Genomic DNA, 23,655 nt, shown 5'->3' on the forward strand with positions numbered 1-23,655 from the left:
GTTTTACTACCCCCCTCTCTCCACCTCCATTCTCTCTCTCTTCCTCTCTCTCTCTCTCTCTCTCTCTCACACACACACACACAAATCTGTCTGTCCATCTGTCCCACCCACCATTAGGAGCACTGACTGTGGCATAATCTATCCTTTACTTTTCAACATATTCATATTTAGCTGATACTTTTTGGATCTTCAGTTTACGATCACTTTACTAGTTTATTGTGGGAAGTGCAACCACGGCTCTAATATGGAGTTGTGTTCATAAAAGCTTAATTGTTCTTTCTGTGTGGAGGATACAATTTGAAGAGGAGGCTCTTAAGACATTTGGGCTTAGTTCATTCCATCTCCTCCCCTGCTTGTTTTTTCTAGATGAAGCATTTCCATTGTGTCTGCTGCAATTAGCAGCCTTCTAGAACTGGTCTGGGAGAACAGAGCTTCAAAGGGAACCCTTGCTCCAGTAGAAGTATCATCGGGGCACAGAACTGGCCCAGAAGGTTACACAAAATGTGCTAAGCATCTTTTTGAACGTTGAACCCCCTTGAGGGATTTTTTTTTGTGTGGGGGGGGGAATTCTGGGAAAGGGTGATCTGGGAAAAATGAAAAGTAGTTACCGGCAGTCCTTGACTTACAATGGTTCATTTAGTGACCATTCAAATTTCCAACGGCAGTGAAAAGAGTGACTTATGACTATTTTTCACACTTACAATCTTTGTAGCATCCCTATGATCATCAGTTCAAAATTCAAATACTTGGCAACTGGTTCATATTTATGACAGTGTCCAGGGATCATGCGAACGCATTTTGCAGCCTTCTGACAAGCAGAGTCAATGGGGAAGCCAGATTCACTTAACAACTGGGTTACTAACTTATCAATGGCTGTGATTCACTTAACAACTGTGGCAAGAAAAGTAGTGAAATGGGATAAAACCTACTTAACAAATGTCTCACTTAAGAACATACATTTTGGGCTCAATTGTAGTTATACGCCAAGGTCTGCCTGTACCCTAAATCCTTTTTTCTGAAGTGCTAGAAATATACATCAATCACTTAAGCCAATTGCCATGTCCTTTAGAAATGTTTCTTGCATTATTCTCCAGCAGGGTCCTATAAACTCCTTATGAAAGACATGTATCTGTTTACATCTGTCAGCATTAAAAAGTACAGTGCCAATGGACTAAGTAAGCAAATTTCCCCAAATCTTAAAGTGAGAAAACAAAGAAGAAAAGGGGAAGCTAAAATGCATGGCAGAGAGTTACATTATTTGTGCTGTCCCAGCCAGTCTATGGGAATTGGACAGTTACTTAGGAATTATGAGCTGTCCCCTGAAGGGAATGCATCATGGTAAATGTAGTTAAAGGTTTCCTGGGGAATGTAGTTCATGTCACGTGGCCACATCTGTAATCCTGATTGGTCACTAAATTGACCCTCGAAGGGTTGGGGAGGTTTTCCTCATTCTTTGTCTGAACTCTCTAACTCATGGCAGCTTCTTTCTATGGCTACGAGATGGGTTAGGAGATAACCATCTTTTAGTACAAGGCAGATATACAAAGGATTGGTCATAAAAGAAGAACTTCATCACAAACGTGAGTTATGAGGATACCTGATGAACCAATAAATGTAATTTGTTATGGCCGTCTTGTTGAGTTATCTATCTGCATCTGCACAGCTTCAAATCCACCTCTGTGCAGAAGGCAGAAAAGTAAAAGATGGTTATCTCCTAACCCATCTCGTAGCGATAGAAAGAAGCTGCCATGAGTTAGAGAGTTCAGACAAAGAATGAGGAAAACCTCCCCCACCCTTTGAGGGTCAATTTAGTGACCGATAACTACAGTAATTATCCAATTCCCATAGACTGGCTGGGACAGCACATTATCTATGTTAGACTATGAGTTTAAACTAGGATTGAGAAAATCTATTGGAAAAACATCACTTAAATCATAGCATATGTACGTCTGCTTAAAAAGAATGTTCTCCTCTAAGATACTACAGCATTACTTTGAAAACATCAAGAAAAATAACTATTTAACACCGTCCTCAAAAATATTCCTGAATAATCAGTATAATTCTTCATCGTTGACTTCTGCCTTTACTAATATCCAGCTTGTTGCTATTTTGTGTTCGTTGTCCTTCTTATATGGATTGATGGATGCATTGACAATAGGAAGGCATGTGCTACACAAATACATTTCCTCCTTGCTTTGGGGGATGTGGAATTGTGTGGCGGTATGCAATCCATTGTGCTATCTACCTTTATCATGAGCAGAAATGGTGTGCAGTTTTTGGCAACAGGTTATGCTAGTGTATTCACAATCTCAATGGGACTCACTATGCTGATTGTCGGTCTTCCATTCTGTGGCTCATATAACAATCACTTCCTCTGTGATATCTGAGCAATGCTTGGTTTGGGTGTGTGGTCACACCTACACCAATGAAGTGGCTGGTTTTGTTGTCTGCCTTGCTCATTCAATTCCTGTTTATCTTGGTTTCCTGCATTTTTATTGGCAATTTTATCTTTAAGATCAAGTGCTCTGAAGGCCGGAAAATGCCTTCTCTACCTGAGTTGCTCACCAAATGGTTATCTTCCACTATGGTTGTACCATTTTCACCTACATCTGATCCTTAAAATTCAAGGGTGAAGATCTCAATTGTGACTCAAATTATTTGTATAATGCATTAGAAAGTTGCATATGGTCCTTTAATCAGCCCCTGAATACTTGAAGTTTTCTATGGAATCTCTGCTGATAATCTTTCAAAACCTACCAAACAAAAATGTAAAATTATAACTTGAAATCCTAGGCTCAGCACCTACTAGAATAATGAGCTCTTAAAGAAAAATACAATTATGTTTCTGAGGTACCTGAATTTCAATAATTTTGGAACAATCACTTCATACATTTAGGCCTATTTAAGCAAAACAACTTTGAACATTCTTTAAAAGTTCTATAGACACTATGTAAAGACAATTGAAAAGGTAAGTGACAAACATTTCTCTCTGATCCTGGGCAACAAATATGAATATTCTTGGTGGCAGACATGTCTACATCCTTTTTATTTTTCCTAATGTCTATTGTGTTTTCTTCTTAGGACCCATTAGGTGACAATATTTAGCCAATCATGGCATATCACCAAAAACTAAGCGTTTGGGCTAAGAGAAGACTAGGAGAATAACTCTTCAGAATAGATAGGGAAGTGGGAAAGAATTCCCACTGGAAAAGAATTCACACTTGAATTTCTGCTAAGAAAACAAACCCATTAGTAGAAACTGAGAGCAATGTGAAGGAGATTTTGTATCCTAAGAATATCAGCCTCTGACTACAAGTTGTAGGATGGAGGTGAACAGGAAGAATAATAGCATGGAGGATAATTTTGTTATCCTTGGATTCAATACCAATGGAACTTTAAAGTTTGTACTTTTCACTTTGTTTCTTCTAATGTACCTCATCACACTCTCAGGACACCTGGCCATTATGGTCCTAACTTTACTTGATCCTGCCCTTTACATCCCCATGTATTTCTTCCTGCGCAACCTGTCTTTCCTTGAGATCTGTTACACTCTGGTCATTGTGCCTCAAATGCTTGCCAACTTCCTGAACAAAAGCAGAAGTGTATCCTTGACTGCCTGTGCAGCACAGATGTACTTCTTCATTGCTTTTGGGGGCTCTGAATGCTTTCTATTGGCTTTGATGGCCTATGATAGATACATGGCCATATGTCACCCATTGCGCTACACTCTCATCATGAACAAGGATCTCTGCAAACAACTTTTGGTGATAGCTTGTATCAGTGGATTCACAGTTTCACTGGGACTCACTGCTTTGATTTTCAGCCTTCCTTTTTGTAGTTCACACAATATTAATCACTTCTTCTGCGACATCCCGCCAGTGCTGTTCCTGGCATGTAATGACACACATGACAAAGAAGTGGCTGTGTTCCTTGTCTGCACGATGATTTTACTTGTTCCGTTCTTGCTTATTCTGATCTCCTATGTCTTTATTGCCCATTCCATCCTCATGATCAAATGTGCTGAGGGCCGGAAAAAGGCCTTCTCCACCTGTGCTGCTCATTTGATTGTGGCCTTCCTCCACTATGGCTGTGCCATTTTTATCTACATCCGTCCAAAGACCAGCTACTCTCTGAATGACGACAAATTGGTCTCTTTGATCTACACCAATGTGACACCCATGATGCACCCCATGATTTACAGTCTTCGGAATAAAGAAGTCAAAAGTGCATTTAAGAGACTATGGGAAAAGAACTTTATTTCCATGGGAAACATAAACTGATGAAACATTGACATGCCAACCGCCAGGAGAAAATGATCTAATTTTTCCTTAACCAAGAAGAAACGTTAAATCAATAACTGTTGCTTGGGTTTGCTCTTTTTTTTTTTTTTTTTTGGATACTTCAATGCAGTAGATTTCATTCTTGAACCAATCCCAAACTTTTTGATTTTATCTATGCTTTGATCCCAGAGAATCTGCTTGCATCCTGACTGCCAAGATCTGTAGCCTCTTTCTTGGTAGCTGTCTCTCTGAGTATACTTGAGAGAAATTACTTTACTTCTAATTTAGTAATAAACATTCTAAGGGATCCATTTGTGCTAAATACTCAAATGGTAGTCTTTTGTGCAGAAGCAACTAAGGTTGAAAAAGTAATATGAAAAGTTTTTGAAAACTGGAACTTAATCGGTATCTTGCAATAAAATTAATTTCAGACATTTCAGCCTTGAGCATCATTTAGGTGAGAGAATTTCTAATTCAGATGCTTCACAACCAATTTCTAATAGTAGCATTTAAAAAATCTAGATTGTTTAGAATAAAACTTTAGGAAATGACTATGAGACCCTGAAAATTGTATAGGTCTAAGACTGTAATAAAATGACGAACTGAATCGTCACAAAATATTGTTTTCCTGAATATTTATCTCAGACTTTCCCCAACATTAACAACCTTCCAGTTGTGTTAGGACTACATTTCCCCAAATGCTCAGCCAATATAACCATTAGTCAGGCTGGTTGCTGAGAGTTCTAATTCCACTGTATATGGAAAACATCACACTAAGAAACCATATTGAAAGAAGTCATGTTCCTATTTATCTTTAAAAGAATGTTTTAAAATAGACTTCTAGCATACATCACTTATTACTCACGTCCATGATTTAGTAGTCGTCCCGTTTAATGAGATAGATATGCTTCCTTCCCTTATTATTTTCTCTAGCAAAATGCAGACTTCCCCCTCTAAATATCATGCAATTAAAAAGAAGAAGAATCGATGGGGACTGAGTCAGTGAAAAAACAAAACTAAGTGGGAAGGCTTCGCCAGAGAAAGGGGATAGAGATGAGACAGGAAGTGCATTTTGACGGGAAGTGGGATGAGGGTCCAGGAGAGTAATTATCCGGAAATGTACAGGTGCAGGTGTCTTCAAATTTTTTCAGGCTATGGAACCTGTTAATTTAAAAAAAAGGGGGCTGTAGTGATAGACTTGGTTTCTACAGGACCTAATTTTAAACATTATCTATCAACCCTACTGTCCTAATTCTCAATAAATGATCTCAATAAATTCTTCACTTATTTTTTAAAAAAACTTCTTATGTTGTTTGTTAATGTAAAGTCTCAATCATTACCTTATTTTTCAGAGGGTGCGGGAGAGAGAGCGAGCAATTTGTTCTGGGAATTAATGTACAATTGGTGATGCTAACTATAGCTGCCTTTGCTGCCAAGATGTCAACTCAATTTTTCAGAATTTAAACCTGAAGCGAGTATATACATTGAATGTTATAAGTGGTTGTGAAACTGTATCATCCACAAGAGCAGGTAAAAAAAATGAAAATAGTGGACCACACTATCAAAATCTTCCTTCTTGTGTATATATTATCCATATTTCTTCTCATTAATCTGTTAATGTTCTCATCACTCCTTATCATCCATCCCTTCCCACTTGTGGCTGTAAGACTGTAACTTTGTTGCTTGTATCCTTATGATTTATATTGACTCTTTCCATGATTTGATTGCTTATTGTACCCTATGACTATCATTAAGTGTCGTACCTTATGATTCTTGACGAATGTATTTTTTCTTTTATGTATATTGAGAGCATTTACACCAAGAAAAATTCCTTGTGTGTCCAATCCCACTTGGCCAATAAAGAATTCTATTCTATTCTATTCTATTCTATTCTATTCTATTCTATTCTATTCTATTCTGTTCTGTTCTGTTCTGTTCTGTTCTGTTCTGTTCTGTTCTGTCCTGTCCTGTCCTGTCCTATCCTATCCTATCCTATCCTATCCTATCCTATCCTATCCTATTCACACATGTACTAAAGTCAGGGCTTTAATCATGTTGTCATGACTACCATCTCAACCTTTTCAATTGCAAAATGTTCACTTTTGCTGTAAGTACCCTTTGTAATGCCTTGGTAAGACCACACTTGGAATACTACATCCAGTTTTGGTCATCACAATATAAAAAGATGTTGAGACTCTGGAAAGAGTGCAGAGAAGAGCAAGAAAGATGATTAGGGGAATGGAGGCTATAAAGAACAGTTGCAGGAATTAGGTATGTCTAGTCTAGTGAAAAGAAGGACTAGGGATGACATGATAGCAATGTTCCAATATTTGAGGGTCTGCCACAAAGAAAAGAGGGTCAACCTATTTTCCAAATGCCAGAAGGCAAAACAAGAAGCAATGGATGGAAACTAATAAAGGAAATAAGGAACCTAGAACTAAGGAGAAATTTTGTAAAAGTGGAATCAATTATCCAGTAGAACAGCTTGCCTTCAGAAGTTGTTGGTGCTCCATCACTGGAGGTTTTAAAGAAGAGATTGGACAGCCATTTGTCTGAAATAGTATAGGGTCTCCTGCTTGAGCCGAGGGTTGGACTAGAAGACCTCCAAGGTCCCTTCCAACTCTGTTATTCTGTTCCACCACTAGGAATTACAGAGGTCATGTCTTGAGATAGTCGTAGTAGTCAGGGGTGGGATTCAATTTTTTTTAACAACCGGTTCTGTGGGCATGGCTAAGTTGGTGGGCGTGGCTTGATGGTCATGTTATTGGCTGGGTGTGACCAATTCATTATCACTCACATTGAGGCACACATCTCCTTCCCTGGCCTCTCATGACTGTGGGGATGCTGCAACAGTCGTAAGTGTGAAAAATGGTCATAAGTTACTTTTTTCAGTGCCATTGTAATGGTCACTCCACACAAGCAAAGTACCAGCAAAGGAGGGGGGAAATACTCCAGAGAAGTTCCAGAGGCAGGAAGTCTAGTCCTGCCAAGAATGTAATAAGGGTTAACGGTGAGGCAGTTTCTGTAAGCAACACCAGAATGTTTCCTTCCTGCCTTCCTTTACAGGATTAGGCCAGTAATTTCTTCTAACAACCAGTTCTCCGAACTGCTTAGACTGTTAACAACCAGTTCTAGCAATTAGGTGTGAACTGGTAGAATCCCACCCCTGGTAGTCGTCTTAAAGCCAGGAATACAGGAAGTCCTTATTTAGCAACTACAACTGGGACTGGCAACAGTCATTGAGTGAAATAATTGCTAAGTGCAATTACGCTTATGATCTTGATTTAGATTTTTTTGTCATATTTGGGCTTGGTGACTTTCAAAAGCAAGCAAACTGACATGGACACATTTTTTTCCCTCAGTGATAAAGCAAGATATTGGAACTGACATTGCAAAATGTTGCTCCGGTTTTAGTTTGGAATAGATTGGGGGATTCCAACCTTGGCAACTTTAAGACTTGTGGACTTCAACTTCCAGAGTTCCCCAGCCTCCTCTGGGAATTGAAGTCTACAAGTCTTAAAGTTGCCAAGGTTGGAGACGCCTGGAATAGATGATATCCTATTTTACATAGTAAAGTTTCATTGTATATATCAGCCCTGGACCCATTTTTCTTGGCGTCTTCTTGCCACAGCAGTGGCTGTGTGAGTTGTGGGAATGGGAGTGGGGAGGTAGAGATAGTGAGGGCCTTGTAACCAAAATGACACTCTTTCTTCTGAGAACCAAGGGCGTCCCCACCAGGTGTGAGGAGATGGGATGTGAGTCCGGATGGACTTTGGATGGTGACCTGATTGGGCCATGTGACGGTCTGAAAGGGGCAGGAGGAGGGAAAATGTGTCTTTTACTAGGGGGAAACCTGAGGGACTTTAGATTTGGGTTCGCCTCTTCTATGCAGTCTTTCTGCTATCAAAAGATAGAGACAGATACAAATAGTTAAATAGAAAGGGGAGGTTTATTTGAGGTTTTTAAAATTAATTCAATCAAAACAAGCTGAATATCATCAATCCAAGTGTTATTTAAAAATAATTATTTAAATAAGCCAGGGCTAGCTTTAAACTAAGACTGGTTAGACAGATTTAGGGTGCCAAAATTTAGGCACTACCCCACATCGTCCCAGTGAAAATAAAGACTACAAGAAAACAGTTGACATTTTAACAACGTTTAAAGAATCGACTTTTCGTATTCTTAATATATTTTATTGCATATGTACAGTATATATGAAAATTCATTTACTACATAAATTGATTTTGCCAGTTATTAAATTACCTAAAAATGTTAAGAAAAACTCTCTGGGAAAGAACACAGGAAGTGATAAGTTATCTTACGTTTTGCTGTAGTAGTTCCAATTGTCAGAACTCTTAATAAATTTCATAAACTGTCCAGAGGTGCTACTTAACATGCAGTAGACAAGATTATTACTTAAAGGTGAATTTTTAATTTTAATGTAGCAATACCTAAAATGTACATTTTTTTAAGTACATAAAATGTTAGATTAATTATTCTAAAAATGCAAATATTTGCATCATAGTAGGTGGGACTTCACATCAGTGGTAGGTGACACCAACAGTCAATGTGGCTTTGTACCACCATATTTCCTTGACAATACAGATATAGAATGTAGTTTAAAGTATATTGCACTATATTGAAGTTCCCTGTCTTATTTCTATACCAGCAACAAACTGAGCCTTCTGCCAGTTTTCTTTTCAAAGTCTACATTCCCTCAGAGAAGATAAACCTAGAACTCTCATTATAGAAGCCAGAAAGGGCTGAATCTGGTAGAAAGAAGAAAATTTGGAGGAGGCCATAAGCTTGTGAGGTCAAGAGTACTGGAAAGTTTTGATGACCATACAGTCCAAGCGTGATTCTCCAGGGTTGGTCTTCAGATTGCTGCTACCACAATTTCTTCAGGCTTAGCCAGCATGAGCAATAAGGAAAGAGGAATTGGAGGCTGTGGGATGATATATGATTATAATTGGAGAACGACAATTCACAAAGTCCTCTCTTATAGAATGACAAAACTATATATAAAAAAGACTTGCTTATGGAAGATCTATCAACTTGGTTCCTCTGCTTTCTTCCCAGCCAGTCTGCAGAAGGCTCCTTTCACATCCCTGTTCCTCAGGCTGTAAATGATGGGGTTTAACATGGGGATCACAACACCATAAAAGACTGCCACTACTTTTTCCCTATTGGAGAATGTCTTGGCCTGAGGCCTCAAATACATGGCCGGGATGGTGCCATAATAATTGCTCACTACAGTGAGATGAGTTCCACAGATGGACAAGGCTTTGCTCCGACCTTGTGTCGAATGGATACGCAAAACAGTGCATCCAATACGGCCATAGGTCACCAGGATAAAGAAGAAGGGTAAAGCTAGGGTAAGGGCACTGGTTATTATCATGTTAATTCCACTGGCACAGGTATCAGAGCAAGCCAGTTTCAACACTGCCTGCAGTTCACACTTAAAATGATTCACCACGTTTGGCCCACATAAAGTTGCCTGCATGGTGAGAAAGGGGACAATGGTAATAATGAAGGTGCTGACCCATAGGCTCCCAGCCAACTGGATGCATACATTACGATTCATGATCAGGTTGTAGCGCAGAGGGTAGCATATCGCCACAAAACAGTTGTAAGCCATCACAGCTAACAAAACAGATTCAGTGATAGCTAATAAGCCGCTGATGCTCATCTGAGCAAAACATCTGCCCAGTGGGATAGTAGGCCTGTCCATGAAGCAGTGGACCAACATCTGTGGGACAGAGGTGGTGATGTAACTGATGTCAATAAAGGAGAGATTGCTAAGGAAAAAATACATGGGTGTGTGGAGGTGGGAGTCTACGATAATCAGCATCAATATGAGGCCATTGCTGGCTACAGCAATGAGATAGATAACCAAGAAGAGGACAAACAATCCAGCACGAACTTTGAAGTTTTTAGAGAGCCCAAGAAGCACAAATTCAGTCACTGTGGTTGCATTTCCCCATTTTTCCATTTCCTGTAAGAGTGAAACAAATTTAGCGGTAAAGATATTGTCAGTTCTTCTGGAATTCTTCATAAATATTCCACATAAGCATGGGGGTTAAGAATGGGAGAACTGTTTTTAAAAGAGAAAGCTAGCTTAGGGAGGAATGATTCAGGGATACAGTAGATACCAGGACGGAGATATAGATACATCTAGTGGTGAAAACATAAGTATATAATTCTTTTACATATTTTTTCTGTTCTACTTTAAGACTTCTTGTGAGCCATAGAGACCATAGTCTTCTAGATTTCCTATTCCCACACAGATATCTTCTTTTAGCTGATCGTTCTAGCTAAAGTTATAGAGCATTCTGGTAGTTTTTGTTTGCATTATTTACTAGATGATAAAAAATCATTTTCTTTTATATCATTTTTATCAATCTAGTAAACTTGCACCCAATGTAACAATCACAAAGGATTGTCACATTGGGTGCAGATTCCTCTCTAGATGGCTAACAATTGCCAGTGAATGCGTTTTTTGGGGGTACTTATTTTATTATGTCACGGTCTGTAAACATAATAGCTTAATCCCTTCGTAGGTGTTTGAAAGATAAGGAAATTTGTTAGACCACTACTGTATCAACAGTAATACAGATTTTGAAGATCTGCCTGAGGTTTTCAGATATTCAGATATTCCATATGTTGCAGAAATATACAAACACAACATATACGCACACTGAAAAAATATACTAAATCACAAGGTTGTCCACCCTAAGATAAAACACCCAGACACAAATTGAGCAACATGGTATATGCAATGAGACATGTACAGATCTGTACATTGGGGAAACAAAACATCCACATCACAAGTGCATAACATAACAGGCATTTGCAATACTCAGGTAACTTGGAGGACACAAGTAAACCTCCAAGTGATCTCAACAACTCTTTAAAAGAATGCAAATGACCAGCTGTCTGAAAGGGATTTAAATCCACTCGCTACTACCCAGTTAGAGCTGAAGAAGGTTCTTGGATGAGAAGGAAAACATCTTCAAAGAAAAAAAATAAGAAAATCCACTTGCCTCTTAAGAAAGCACCTTTGGGACTCCAACTCTAAAATCTCCAACAGGAAAATAAGTATAATAATTTAATACATGGGGGCAGTAATCATATTAACTGTTAAATTAACACAATTGAATGAACTGAAATATAATTTTGTCTTAGCACCAGTAAGAATAGCCCCATTGTTCCTGCTTGCCCCACTAGATTATCAGTGACATTGTGCTCCGTGTCTCTTCCTTCAAACAACAGGTTCATCTACTGGCTAATGTTTTTTTTATAAATTGAGATTAGGTTTTGACTTGCATGTTGTGTTAAATTATGTGCTAACTTTGTATGCCCCCAAGAATGAGCATCCGTATAAATAGTATAAACTAACTAACTTTTGTCTTCTAGTCATCTTTAAGGTTTGGATTGTGGTCTCCAGAATTCCTCCCAACCTTCACATACCTCCACCCTGAAATGTTATACATACCTGTCTTCCAGCTCTCAAAGGTTCTTTCTCTCTAAGGGAACAAATATGATCTGCTCAAAAAGTCCAAAGCCAAAGAACTAACCCAGTGTCTTCACTGGTAGCTGAGATATCACTTGTTATTTGCTGCTTCTTCAACAGGACTATGATCTGTAATGTGAGATCAGCAGAAGGAAAGTGGCAAGCTGCAAATCATTTCCCTTGAACCCTGATATCTAAATCCAATTAACCCATATGTCATACTCTTTACACACTATCCATTTGTATATGGACAGGTTCTGATAGTGATAAAATTACACTTCCTAAAACAACAGATATCCCACAATATCTGGGACAGGATAATTTCACTGTAGTAATCAGTGCTTGCTTAGGTGAGAGTTGCAGTGTTGTTCCTGCAATGTGTATATTGTCTCTGGAGATATTCCGATTTATGATGTCATAACTGAAGATGTGAGGTGCCTTTGTGGGCATGGATGGTCACCTCCTGAGATTATTCACCAAAGAGAACATAGAACAAATTTAACAAGCATATACTTCATTGTGTACCAACCAACTTACAAAATATAATTAAAAAGTTTGTAAGCTTATTCAAAGTACAAGATGTGCTGGGGATGTTAAGACTTATAGTCAAGTCTAGTTTCTTTGTTGCAAAATTGGCTTGAATATAATTGAATTAAAACAAAGAACTTTTTGCCTCTGTATTCAACTGAAATTAGAACTATGACTGAGAAATTGCAGTCCTAAGGAGATATGAAACAACTGTTAAGGGAATTGTAATCAGATTACTGTAGTTTAGAAAATACATTTCTATTAATTGTAAACTGCTGCTTGATTTTGCATAAAACAGAAACAGATGTTTTTGCATAAAACAGAAACTGATTTGCCAAAGGTAAATCCATTCAAATGAATTTTCATTCATTCATTTGTCGTTGGTAGCTGAGATACCACTTAAGTCCTACCTTAAGCCCTTTGAGTCCTCCAAGAGCTCAATACAATTGTGATGACCTGGGGCATGGCACCAAGGCAATACAGTCAAATAATAAGTAGGAGTCCCTTTATTAGCTTCAACTCTGCCCCCAATGTCCTGGTTACCTTCTGGTCTGGAGAAAAACTCTCCCATGAACAGCCTTTGGCTGCAGAGATTCAAGTCCAAAACATTGTCAACAAAAACTTTAACTATAAGTCCAATTCAAGGCAAGATGAGTTAATTAATCTGGCAGGGCAACAGAAGAAATTCCAGACATGAAGGAATAGCAGTAAATCAACCCAGTTCGGAGAATTCCAGGAATGCAGATAACCACAGTCAATACAAGGTAAACTCACATTTGTTCCTAGAAAACACTGCTCTCAGCTTGCATCTCTTTTAAACTCTCTTCCCAGGTGTGTCTAATGAAGGGAATCAGGGCCCTTTCCTCCCCCCTAAGCCATGCAACCCATGTTGCTCTCTTCTCCATTCCTCCCTTTGTGTCCTAGGATAAAGAGGGGTGGGCCTGGGTCTTCCTCTGAATTCCCTTTCCCTTGTTCTACCTCTTCCCTGCTCTGCACAGCTGGACTTTGCCCTTCCACCGTTTCCTCCACAGCCAACGGAGCCACACTCCCGCTCCCTGTCAGCTGTTCGTCTTCCTCCTTGGATTCAGACTCTGACAGGGGCATGACAGCAACTATATAATGCTATTCCAGGTTTTAGCCTCAAAAGAATTTTGTGTGTTATATCACAAATGCTAATAGCAGCATGATCAATTTTTAAAAAAGAATTTCAAATGTGAATATGAACACAGAAGCACCATTAACGTTAACTGTATAAACAGCATAATATTAAAAATAGAAGAAGAAAAAAAAATCTGGTAATTTGTACCTAGTAAAATAATTCAAGGACATGGGATCAGATGGCTATTTTTAGGACCATTAACAGATATGAATTTCCAAATAACAGAATCATCAAATCCAGAAAGTCTGGGTTGAAGGCAATAACAATACCTGAATGTCTTTGAGTGAGCTTTGTGATGAAAGAAAAACATGAGTCAAGTGTCTCTGGAATAAGTTAAAACCAAACTCATAGTTGGCTCTGAAGAATTTTAGAAGTCAATGGACTTAGAACACAGGTCATCAGAGATGGAAGAGACCTTGGAGGCCTTCTAGTCCAACCCCCTGCTCCAGCAGAAAACTCTATACCATTCTGGATCAATGGCTGTCCAATTCTTCTTAAAAAACCTCCATTGATGAACCCACAACTTTTGAAGGGAAGCTGTTCCACTAGTTGATTGTTCTCTCTGTCAAGAAATTTCTCCTTACTTCTAGGTTGCTTCTTTCCTTGATTAGTTTCCATCTATTGCTTCTCGTCCTGCCTTCTGCTTCTTTGGAAAATAAGTTGACCCCCTTTTGTTTATGGCAGCCCCTCAAATATTGGAACACTGCTATCATGTCACCCCCTAGGCCTTCTTTTCACTAGACTAGATGTACAGTACCCAATTCCTGTAACCGTTCATACTCAGAATGGTTTTGGATAAGGCAATCAAAATGTTTCATCTGAAAAATAATAAAGTCACTTTATTGTATACTGTGCAGAAGACTTTTCTCCTCCTACACTGAGGAACATATTTCATTCTACAGAAGATGGACCATCATCATATCCCATATAAGACTGTGCCATCATTGTTTTTTTACAGCCATCCACTGCTGTACTACCTTGTCTATGTCTTGTGTTTTCACTAGACCAAAAGTTTAACTGTTTGCTTCTAGTATATCTTCAACTTTAAAAATAGCAGACTGGAAGGAAGAGTTCCCTGTTTCATTGAAAAATGTCTGATAGTACTGTTTGAATAATTCAGTTGTAACCTACCAGTTCTTGTGGTTTCTACTCTGAAATGTCTTCATTGTGGTGAAATAATGTCATAGAGAACTTATCAAAACTTAGCTTTGTTATGGTTTATTTCTTATTGCTTGGTTGTGTGTGGTTGACCAGTTAAAAGCTAGGTGTTGTGATCATTAGCTAGGAAATAAAATGTATATTTAGTATTAGGGACGACTTCTTCCCAATTACATCTACTCAGGGGTAGGATTCAAATTTTTAACAACTGGCTCTGTGGGCGTGGCTTAGGTGGGGGGGCATGGCTTGGTGGTCCTGTTATTGGCTGGGTGTGGCCAATTCAATATCACTGACATTGAAGAACGCATCTCCTTGCCTGGACTCTCATGACCGTGGGGATGCTGCAACAGCCGTAAGTGTGTGGTCATAAGTCACTTCTTTCAGTGCCATTGTAAGTTTGAATGGTCATTTCACACAAGCAGAGTACCAGCAACAGAAGGGAAAAAAACTCCAGAGAAGTTCCTGAGACAGGAAGTCTAATCCCAGAAGGGATGCTAATATCGTGGAAGGGAAGAAAAATTAAAATAGATTCAATAGAACAAGCACAAAACTTCCTAGAACAGCTAACAACCACGGAGGATCAACTCACTAGGGAGAAAATCCAAAGGAATATGCAGGAAGATCGTAACCGCCACAGGAACAAAGAAGAAAGACCTGTCCAAATTCAAGGGAAAGACAACTTACAACGAGAAAGAGAAGAAACAACTCCATATCAATCACAAGAAGAGAGCCGTAGAGTTACGAGACAAAAAGCGAGGCAGACTTAAGTAAATGGACGAAGGAAGGAAAATTCTTTCCATTAATATAAATGGCCTAAATTCAAGAGCTAAAAGGAAAAGGATTCTAACCAAACTAATAAAACAAAATGTTGATATAATTTGCATACAAGAAACACACATTAGGAAAAGTGAGGAGAAATTCCTAGATTGTCCGAAACTGGGAAAATTATTTACAGCACCAGCTGATAAACACAAAAAGAAAGGTATTGCAATCTATGTGAGAGATGACTTAAAAGTGGAGTTAATCTGGGCGGACCCTGAAGGAAGAACTCTGGTGGTACAAATCTTGATTAATGGCATTACACTCTTACTGGTAGTAATCTATGCCCCAAATGATGATCAAGGTAAATTTTTTAAACATCTCCATCAAAAAATAACAGAATTTGAAAATGGTAATATTATTCTGATTGGCGATTTTAACTCTATTGCTGACTATCGGAAGGATCATAGTAATAGGAGTAAGAACAAAAAGGAAATAGAGAATTCTCTAAGCCATGTAAGGATATGTTGAATGAAATGAATCTGGTAGATATCTGGAGAAAATTAAATCCCCAAAAAGAACAGTTTACTTATTATTCTAACCCACACAAAATTTGGACAAGAATAGATATGGCTTGGATAAACGGTGAATTATTTAATGAAATCAAAGATAGCGAAATCTTACCAAATGATTGGGCTGACCACAACCCAATTCAAATAACCTGGAGGGGTAGAAGAAAACCAAAGAAAAGATGGACTTTTAACACTCATTTAATAAAAGAAGAAGAATATACTAATAAATTGAAAGAAGAACTGAACTTCTTCTTAAAGGAAAATAATAATGATCTAACTTGAAACAAAATATATGGGACACATTAAAGGCATTTATAAGAGGAATAACAATCTCTTACAATGCTATGAGAAATAAAAGAAAGTATGCCCAACAAAGTAACTTACAACAAGAAATTAAGGATTTAGAAACCCAATTACAAAAGAACCCCAAAAACCAAAGAATACAGAACCAGTTAATAACAACTAAACACAAACTAAATTTACTGGAACAAGAAAAATTGGAGATTAGTTTGAAAATGACTAAACAAATCTACTTTGAGCATGCAAACAAGCCAGGAGATGGTTAGCCCACAAACTTAAGAAAACGAAAGAAAAAGATTGATACACCAATTAATGGATGAGGGGGCAATATGCAAGAGGAGATAGAGAAGAAAAAGAGATCACTTCTAATTACTTTGGGAAATTATACAAAAAGAAGAAGTCTCTGAGGATAAAATAATGAAATACCTGGAGGAAGCGAATGACAAAGCAATTGGAGAGGAAGAGATAGAATTATTAAACCAAAATATAACATGGTCCGAACTGAAGTCAGCAATAGAGAAGCAAAGTAACAATAAAGCACCAGGACCAGACGGGATACCGGTAGAACTTTACAAAATTATCATAGAACAAATTGGACCACTGATGCTGGATGTATTTAATGAGGTACTGTTAGCAGCCAAGATGCCGGACTCGTGGAGGGGAGCCTTAATTTAGCTGATCCCGAAGGAGGACCTTGACCACAGACTTATTAATAATTATAGACCAATTTCGCTCCTGAATGCAGATTATAAATTATTCTCTTCTATAATAGCCAATAGATTAAAACAGGTTTTAAATACTTATATCCATGAAGATCAAAACGGATTTCTCCCATTTCGACAAATTAAGAATAATTTAAGAACAGTGATAGACATTTCAGAATACTATGAAGCCCACCCGGAAAAACAATTTGCACTTATGTTCTTGGATGCTGAAAAAGCATTCGACAATCTAAATTGGCATTTCTTAATTCAAAAAATATATAATATGAATCTTGGCACCAGATTTGAAAATGTCATCACTACAATTTACCACACTCAACAGGCAAACATTCTAATAAATGGGGAACAAACTGGCCCGATAAAAATAGAAAAAGGGGTAAGACAGGGTTGCCCTCTCTCCCCTCTGCTTTTCATATTCGCTCTAGAATCTCTTCTGACGTACATTAGGCAAAATTTGAGAATTAGAGGTTTGAGGATCAAATCAGAAGAATATAAAGTACAGGCTTTCGCAGATGATTTGGTTTTTTTCTGGAGGAGCCCATAGAAAAAGGACACAACTTATTAGAAGAACTAGAACGATTTGGAGAAGTCGCGGATTTAAAATAAACAGGGGAAAAACAAAATTAATGACTAAAAATTTAACAGGAGACCAGAATAAAGAGCTAGAGACAACAATGGGAATACAAGTGACAAAAAAATTAAATACTTAGGAATTTGGCTAACTCCACAAAGCAAATCGTTAAAAGAAAACAATTATGATAAACTTCTCCAACAAACTAAGAAAGACTTAGATTTTTGGAGCAATTTACAACTTTCCTTATTGGGCAGGATTGCTTTGATTAAGACGAATATTCTGCCAAAATTTCTATATTTATTCCAGACAATACCAATTAAACTAAATAAAAATTTTTTTACGGAACTAAACAAGATAACATTGAATTTTATTTGGCAGGGGAAAAAAGCTAGGATTAACGTAAAAGCCCTACAAGATTTGAAAAGCAGAGGAGGGTTAGCCTTGCCAAACTGGGAAATATACCATACGGCAGCCACCCTACTATGGATAAAGGATTGGGTGAACCTAACCAACAAAAGAACACTAGTATTAGAAGGCCACGATATGCAGAAAGGAGGAAGTGAGCCTTTTCTGTAGTGGCCCTTGACCTCTGAAACAGCATCTCTTTGGAGACAAGGTTATGCCCAATTATGATGACATGCTGGAAAATCTTTCAAATGATTTTGTTTTCCTCCAGGAGGTCTGGAGAACCCCTGATAAAAGGGAGCCGATGCGTTGGCTGCATTGTACACAATATGTTCCCTCTCATGGTCTTGTTTACATGAGTTTATTGTTTGTAATTGGTTCTGTAGAATATTTTATTTGTAGGTTTTATTGGACACCACTTTGTGTGAAATGGATGGCCAAATAAATGTGTCAAACAAGCAAGCAAATAGTAGTCTAATTATAAATCCATAATGCTATGTGAAGTCACAGATGCCATATATCCTGGATAAGACAGAACAATTCTAGGTTTCAACAGGTCTTCTTGTCCGAAGATCATCTTCAAATTTTACTAAGACCGTGGAGATAATAGCTGCCAGTCAAGGACATAAGATGGGAAGTGGGATTCAAAAAAATCCATGTCGCATCTTAAACGGCACTTATTATTATTATTTTTGAAGAGACCAATTTCTTTTATAACATGTAACTCTGTGCTGAAATGCTATATATGGGAACATGGCTCTTCCTTTTCATTTTAGGTTATAATGTCTACAGTAGGGAAAATGTTTGGGAAAGATTGACTAGTCTCAAAGATTGCGTGAATAAAGCTTTAATAAATCAGAACAACATATTCACATTAAAAAGTAGACATGTGTATACAAGTAATTAAAATTTTATTTAACAGGATTATGCTATGAACACAAAGTATGAAATACAGTAAGTAGTTTCTCTTTAAAGCAGTACATCAACCAAACTGTTCCTCTATAATTTAATTACATAGGGGTTCTTTATTAAATAAAAAAAAATTGCATTTATGTTCTAACCTCTCTTAAATAAATTATTTAGACATTTTTGTTTTATCTTCTTAAGACCTTGGTGACTTTTTAGGAAATCATGTTCCATGTAATAACAATTCTTTAAAATGGCACACTTCACTGTTCCTACTTTTTTTAAAGATCCCTTATTTTTTACAAACCCCTTCTAAGAAAGAAAATACTCAGTTACCTCTTTACTTGCATCAGATCAGAATCACAGAACAGTTTTTCTTAGTCAAACCATAATTGAAGTTGCTGGGGTGAGGGATGAGGGAGATATTAAACAACTGAGGTGACTTCAACAACTCCACCAATATTCTATCGTTGTTGCTGCATTATTTATATGTATACATGAAATGCATATAGACGCAGAGAGAGAGAGAGAGAGAGAGAGAGAGAGAGAGAGAGAGAGAGAGAGAGAGAGAAAATATAAACATTATCACAAATAAATAGAAGCAAAGGAAAGAAGGAATAATAAATTGAAAAGAAAAAGTGCAAGAAAAGAGAAGCAAAAGAAATAGAGGCTTCCAATTTCCTCTGCCACAAATATAAGTGCAACTGCGATATTAATTATAATTACAAAAACACCTCACTTATTTCTATTATCCAGATTTTCCAATCATCAAAATCACAAATCATGAGTGCAATTTTTTCTGTTTTATGGAAAAGATCTAAGAGAGGTTTCGAGGCACTTATATTGTTTTTCCACTAATCAGATTTTAATTTAGCCAACTTCCACCATCTTCACAAGCCATTCTTCCTTTGTGGGTAGTGTCAACCCTTCCACCTTTGAGCTTGTAACAGTATTGCTGCAGTTATCATACATTAAAAAAAAAATCCATCACTGTTTTGGTTGCATGCAGTTCAATTCTTTAGTGATTTCATACTCATCAGCCTTAGCTAACATGGACAAAGAGGGGCAGAGTTGACATAGGATAAGGCTTAGAAAATGACACGACATAAAATCCTCTCTTGAATGACAAAACCTCACAATAAGGTTTGCTTATGGAAGATCTATCAACCTGGTTCCTCCACTTTCTTCCCAGCCAGTCTGCAGAAGGCTCCCTTCACATCCCTGTTCCTCAGGCTGTAAATGATGGGGTTTAACATGGGGATCACAAGGCTATAAAAGACTGCCACTACTTTTTCCCTATTGGAGAATGTCTTTGCCTGAGGCCTCAAATACATGGCCAGGAGGGTGCCATAATAAATGCTCACTACAGTGAGATGAGATCCACAGGTGGACAAGGCTTTCCTCCGACCTTGTGTCGAATGGATACGCAAAACAGTGAATCCAATACGGCCATATGTCACCAGGATAAAGAAGAAGGGTAATGCTAGGGTGAAGACACTGGTAATTATCAGGGTAATTCCATTAGCATGGGTGTCAGAGCAAGTTACTTTCAACACTGCCTGCAGTTCACACTTGAAATGATTCACCATGTTTGGCCCACACAAAGTTGCTTGCATGGTGAAAAAGGGTATAATAATCAAAAGGAAGCCACTGACCCACACACTTGCAGACAACTGTATGCATACATTGCGACTCATGATCAGGTTGTAGCGCAGAGGATAGCATATTGCCACAAAGCGGTCGTAAGCCATTACAGCTAACAAAAGACACTCCACCACACCTAAAAGAAGAGCACTAGACATCTGAGCAAAACATCTGCCCAGTGGGATAGTAGGCCTGTCCATGAAGCAGTGGACCAGCATCTGTGGGACAGAGGTGGTGATATAGCTGATGTCAATAAAGGAGAGGTTGCTAAGGAAAAAATACATGGGTGTGTGGAGGTGGGAGTCTACGATAATCAGCATCAATATGAGGCCATTGCCGGTTACAGCAATGAGATAGATAACCAAGAAAGCGACAAACAATCCAGCACGAACTTTGAAGTTTGTAGAGAGCCCAAGAAGCACAAATTCGGTCGCTGTGGTTGCATTTCCCCATTTTTCCGTTTCCTGTAAAAGTGAAATCAATTTTCAAAACATGATAAAATTAGTGTAAGCTGTTTTGGACTGCTGATTAAACGATGAACACAAATATGGGTTATAAGAATGGAAGAGCTGCTTTTATGAGATGAATCTTTGGGAAGATACGATTCAGAGAAAAATATGATAAGGAGGGAAAAAATATGCAAGCCTTCTACATATTTTCTCCCCCCATTCAAATCTTTCTGGAATATTTTTTCTTGTTCTTTTTAAAACAGAAGCCCATGCTTTTTTTTCTATTTCTCACCACTTTGTCTTTTGTATTTAAGAAAACCCCAAGATAATCGGAAGAAGGCAAAATGGTATCAAGCAACTATCATCCATGGGTGGGCAAGATGAGATTTTCCTAAAGTTTTAGCAATGTCACCAGAGCTCTTTAAATTTTGCTTCTAAAACCATATTTTTCAATGCTGTGTGATAAAAGTTTCAAATAATTTAAATAATTTCAAATAAATTCAATAAATAAATAAATTCAAATAATTTAAAACATAGCAAAGAACTATGGTTCTTAGTGCAATTTAAATGAAATAGACAAATCCATTTTAATTCTTTCCTTTAATTTATTCAATTGCCTTATTTAAACTGATTCATTCATATACTATTTCATTGTAAGATATATGGACCTCTAAGTAAACTCCATAAGTAGCATTCTTTTCACCTCGTTGAATTTTACAGTACAATCACAAATAAAATCTCTTTTTCACACACCCTTTTTTGAAGATTTAATGGATTTTTAAAACATCTTATGTGCCCCTTAAAATTAATCTTGTTGAACAATAGGTAGTTTCTTATTTTAGTATTTTCCTTTTTTTATCCTGATAACCTAAAATGCCCTAAAGGCAGTCTTACAAAACAAATATTAATAAAGCAAATACAATGGAAGTATTAATAAAATACTAATATACTACTAAGACAATAACACTTTGGGGATCAATTTTGAATGATAAAATCCTGGGGAGATGGAACACAAAAATCATTTTACAATTTTTTTTATCTTTAATATTAGCAGTTTTCTTGCTATATATTTTTAAGTGTGTGTGTGTGTGTGTGTGTGTGTGTGTGTATGTATGTATGTATATGTATGTGTATATATATATATATATATATATATATATATATATATATATATATATAATATCTAAATAAATCACAACTCTGAAAATTCATAATGAATACCTGTGAACATACCACAAATGTTGAAAAAAGTAAACACCAAAAAAGAAATGCTCTTAATATCCGCTTCATTACTCCTATCGGATTCATATAATTATTATTTTGTAAAATTTTCAGCATACATTACTACCTTTCAGAAAGTCCTTCCAGCATGATATAAGATGTCTTGAAAATGACTGGTTTTTGTATAGATTTGGTTTACTACCTGCTATCTACTGATATCATCTGGGAGAAGATCAGTTCACTATAGCAATTTAACACTTCAAATAAAAGTTGTCACTTTCTTCCTCAAACATTTATACTGTCTCTGGAGATATGACATGACGTTATATTAGAAGATGTGAACTGCCTTTGGGGATTTGGATGGTTCATCTTCAGAGATTCTTCAGAGATTCTTCACCAAAGAGAGCAGAGAGCAAACTTTACAAGCATATACATGAACAATTTGTATCTGCAGGGTGATTCAATGTATGAGTTATCCTTCCTAGAATAATGGATTGAAGATAATGGTGTAACAGTCAAAGCCACCTTGAGGGTACCAAATTGGTGAAAGCTAAAAAGTTCAAGATACTGATATCAAACAAAGAGGATTGTGGCATCACATCAAAACATTGCTTTTGCCTGTTGTATTTGCCTTGAATATAAATCGTATGATTTATCCTCCAAACTCTTTATCCCCTTTGTTTCTTTTCTTTGCATTCTTGCTAAGGCCCAAGTATCTTTTTTGTGTCATGATGACAGAACTGGATGCAGTATTCCCAGTGTGGCCTCTTTAGTGCAGTATAGAGTGGTACTATCACTTCCCATGATCTTGATGCTGCCCCTCTGTTGATGCAGCCTAGGACTGCATGGGCTTTTTTGGTAGCTGCAGCACACTGCTGACTCATATTTAAGAGGTGGTCCACCAGGAGTCCTATATCCCTATCATAGGCACTATATTGAGCCAGATACTGCCTATTCTATGCCTGTGCATTTGGTTTTTCTTGTCTAATTGCAGGACCTTACTATTTCCACCACTAAACTGCATCTTGTTGGATAGGGCCCATTCCTCATGTCTGCCATGATCCTTCTGAATCTTGAGTTTACCTTCCAAAGTGTTAGAAATTCTCCCTCACATGCTGTCATCTGCAAATTTGGTGTGTGTTCCTTCAATCCCCTCATCCCTCCATCATTTATGAAGATGTTGGAGAATCCTGAGCCCAAGACAGAACCTTGAGGTACCACACTGAACCAGAATAATCAGGAAGTAAGAAGACAAATAATGTAGCCTGTACTTCAAATCAACTGAACAGATTCATAAGCACAATTTAGTTATGTTGTTTGTTTTATCTGACTGTTCTATTGTTCTGTATTTGCATTCTTGTAACCCTGTGTTCTGATTGGCTAAAACGCACAGCATTCGGATTGGTCGAGTGTGCAGCACTGATTGGCCGTTACGAAGCAACCGTGATTGGCTGAGGCAATTGCG

The 23,655-nt window shown here is 37.6% G+C and overlaps 3 protein-coding genes across 3 annotated transcripts; 1 reads left to right on the forward strand and 2 right to left on the reverse strand.

Annotated features, from left to right (window-relative positions):
• Positions 1–3,347: 3,347 nt before the first annotated feature.
• On the forward strand, positions 3,348–4,824 carry LOC113454597 (olfactory receptor 10Q1-like). The gene is made up of 2 exons (XM_026723761.2): positions 3,348–4,224; positions 4,784–4,824. The coding sequence occupies exons 1-2, from the start codon at positions 3,351–3,353 to the stop codon at positions 4,822–4,824; spliced, it is 915 nt and encodes a 304-aa protein (XP_026579546.2). The 5' UTR covers positions 3,348–3,350.
• Positions 4,825–9,330: 4,506 nt separating this feature from the next.
• Positions 9,331–10,272, reverse strand: LOC113452307 (olfactory receptor 13H1-like). The gene has a single exon (XM_026723762.2). The coding sequence runs from the start codon at positions 10,270–10,272 to the stop codon at positions 9,331–9,333; it is 942 nt and encodes a 313-aa protein (XP_026579547.2).
• A 9,767-nt stretch (positions 10,273–20,039) lies between these two features.
• LOC113452308 (olfactory receptor 13H1-like) lies at positions 20,040–23,249 on the reverse strand. Its single transcript, XM_026723763.1, has 2 exons — positions 23,193–23,249; positions 20,040–20,984 (listed from the first exon to the last, which is right to left on the reverse strand). Exons 1-2 carry the CDS (start codon positions 23,247–23,249, stop codon positions 20,040–20,042), a joined length of 1,002 nt encoding a protein of 333 aa, XP_026579548.1.
• Positions 23,250–23,655: the final 406 nt, after the last annotated feature.

The sequence above is a fragment of the Pseudonaja textilis genome, chromosome 2 (genome assembly GCF_049901715.1).
Source record: "Pseudonaja textilis isolate UNSWEBS1 chromosome 2, rPseTex1.2, whole genome shotgun sequence".
Classification (NCBI taxonomy): Eukaryota; Metazoa; Chordata; class Lepidosauria; order Squamata; family Elapidae; genus Pseudonaja; species Pseudonaja textilis.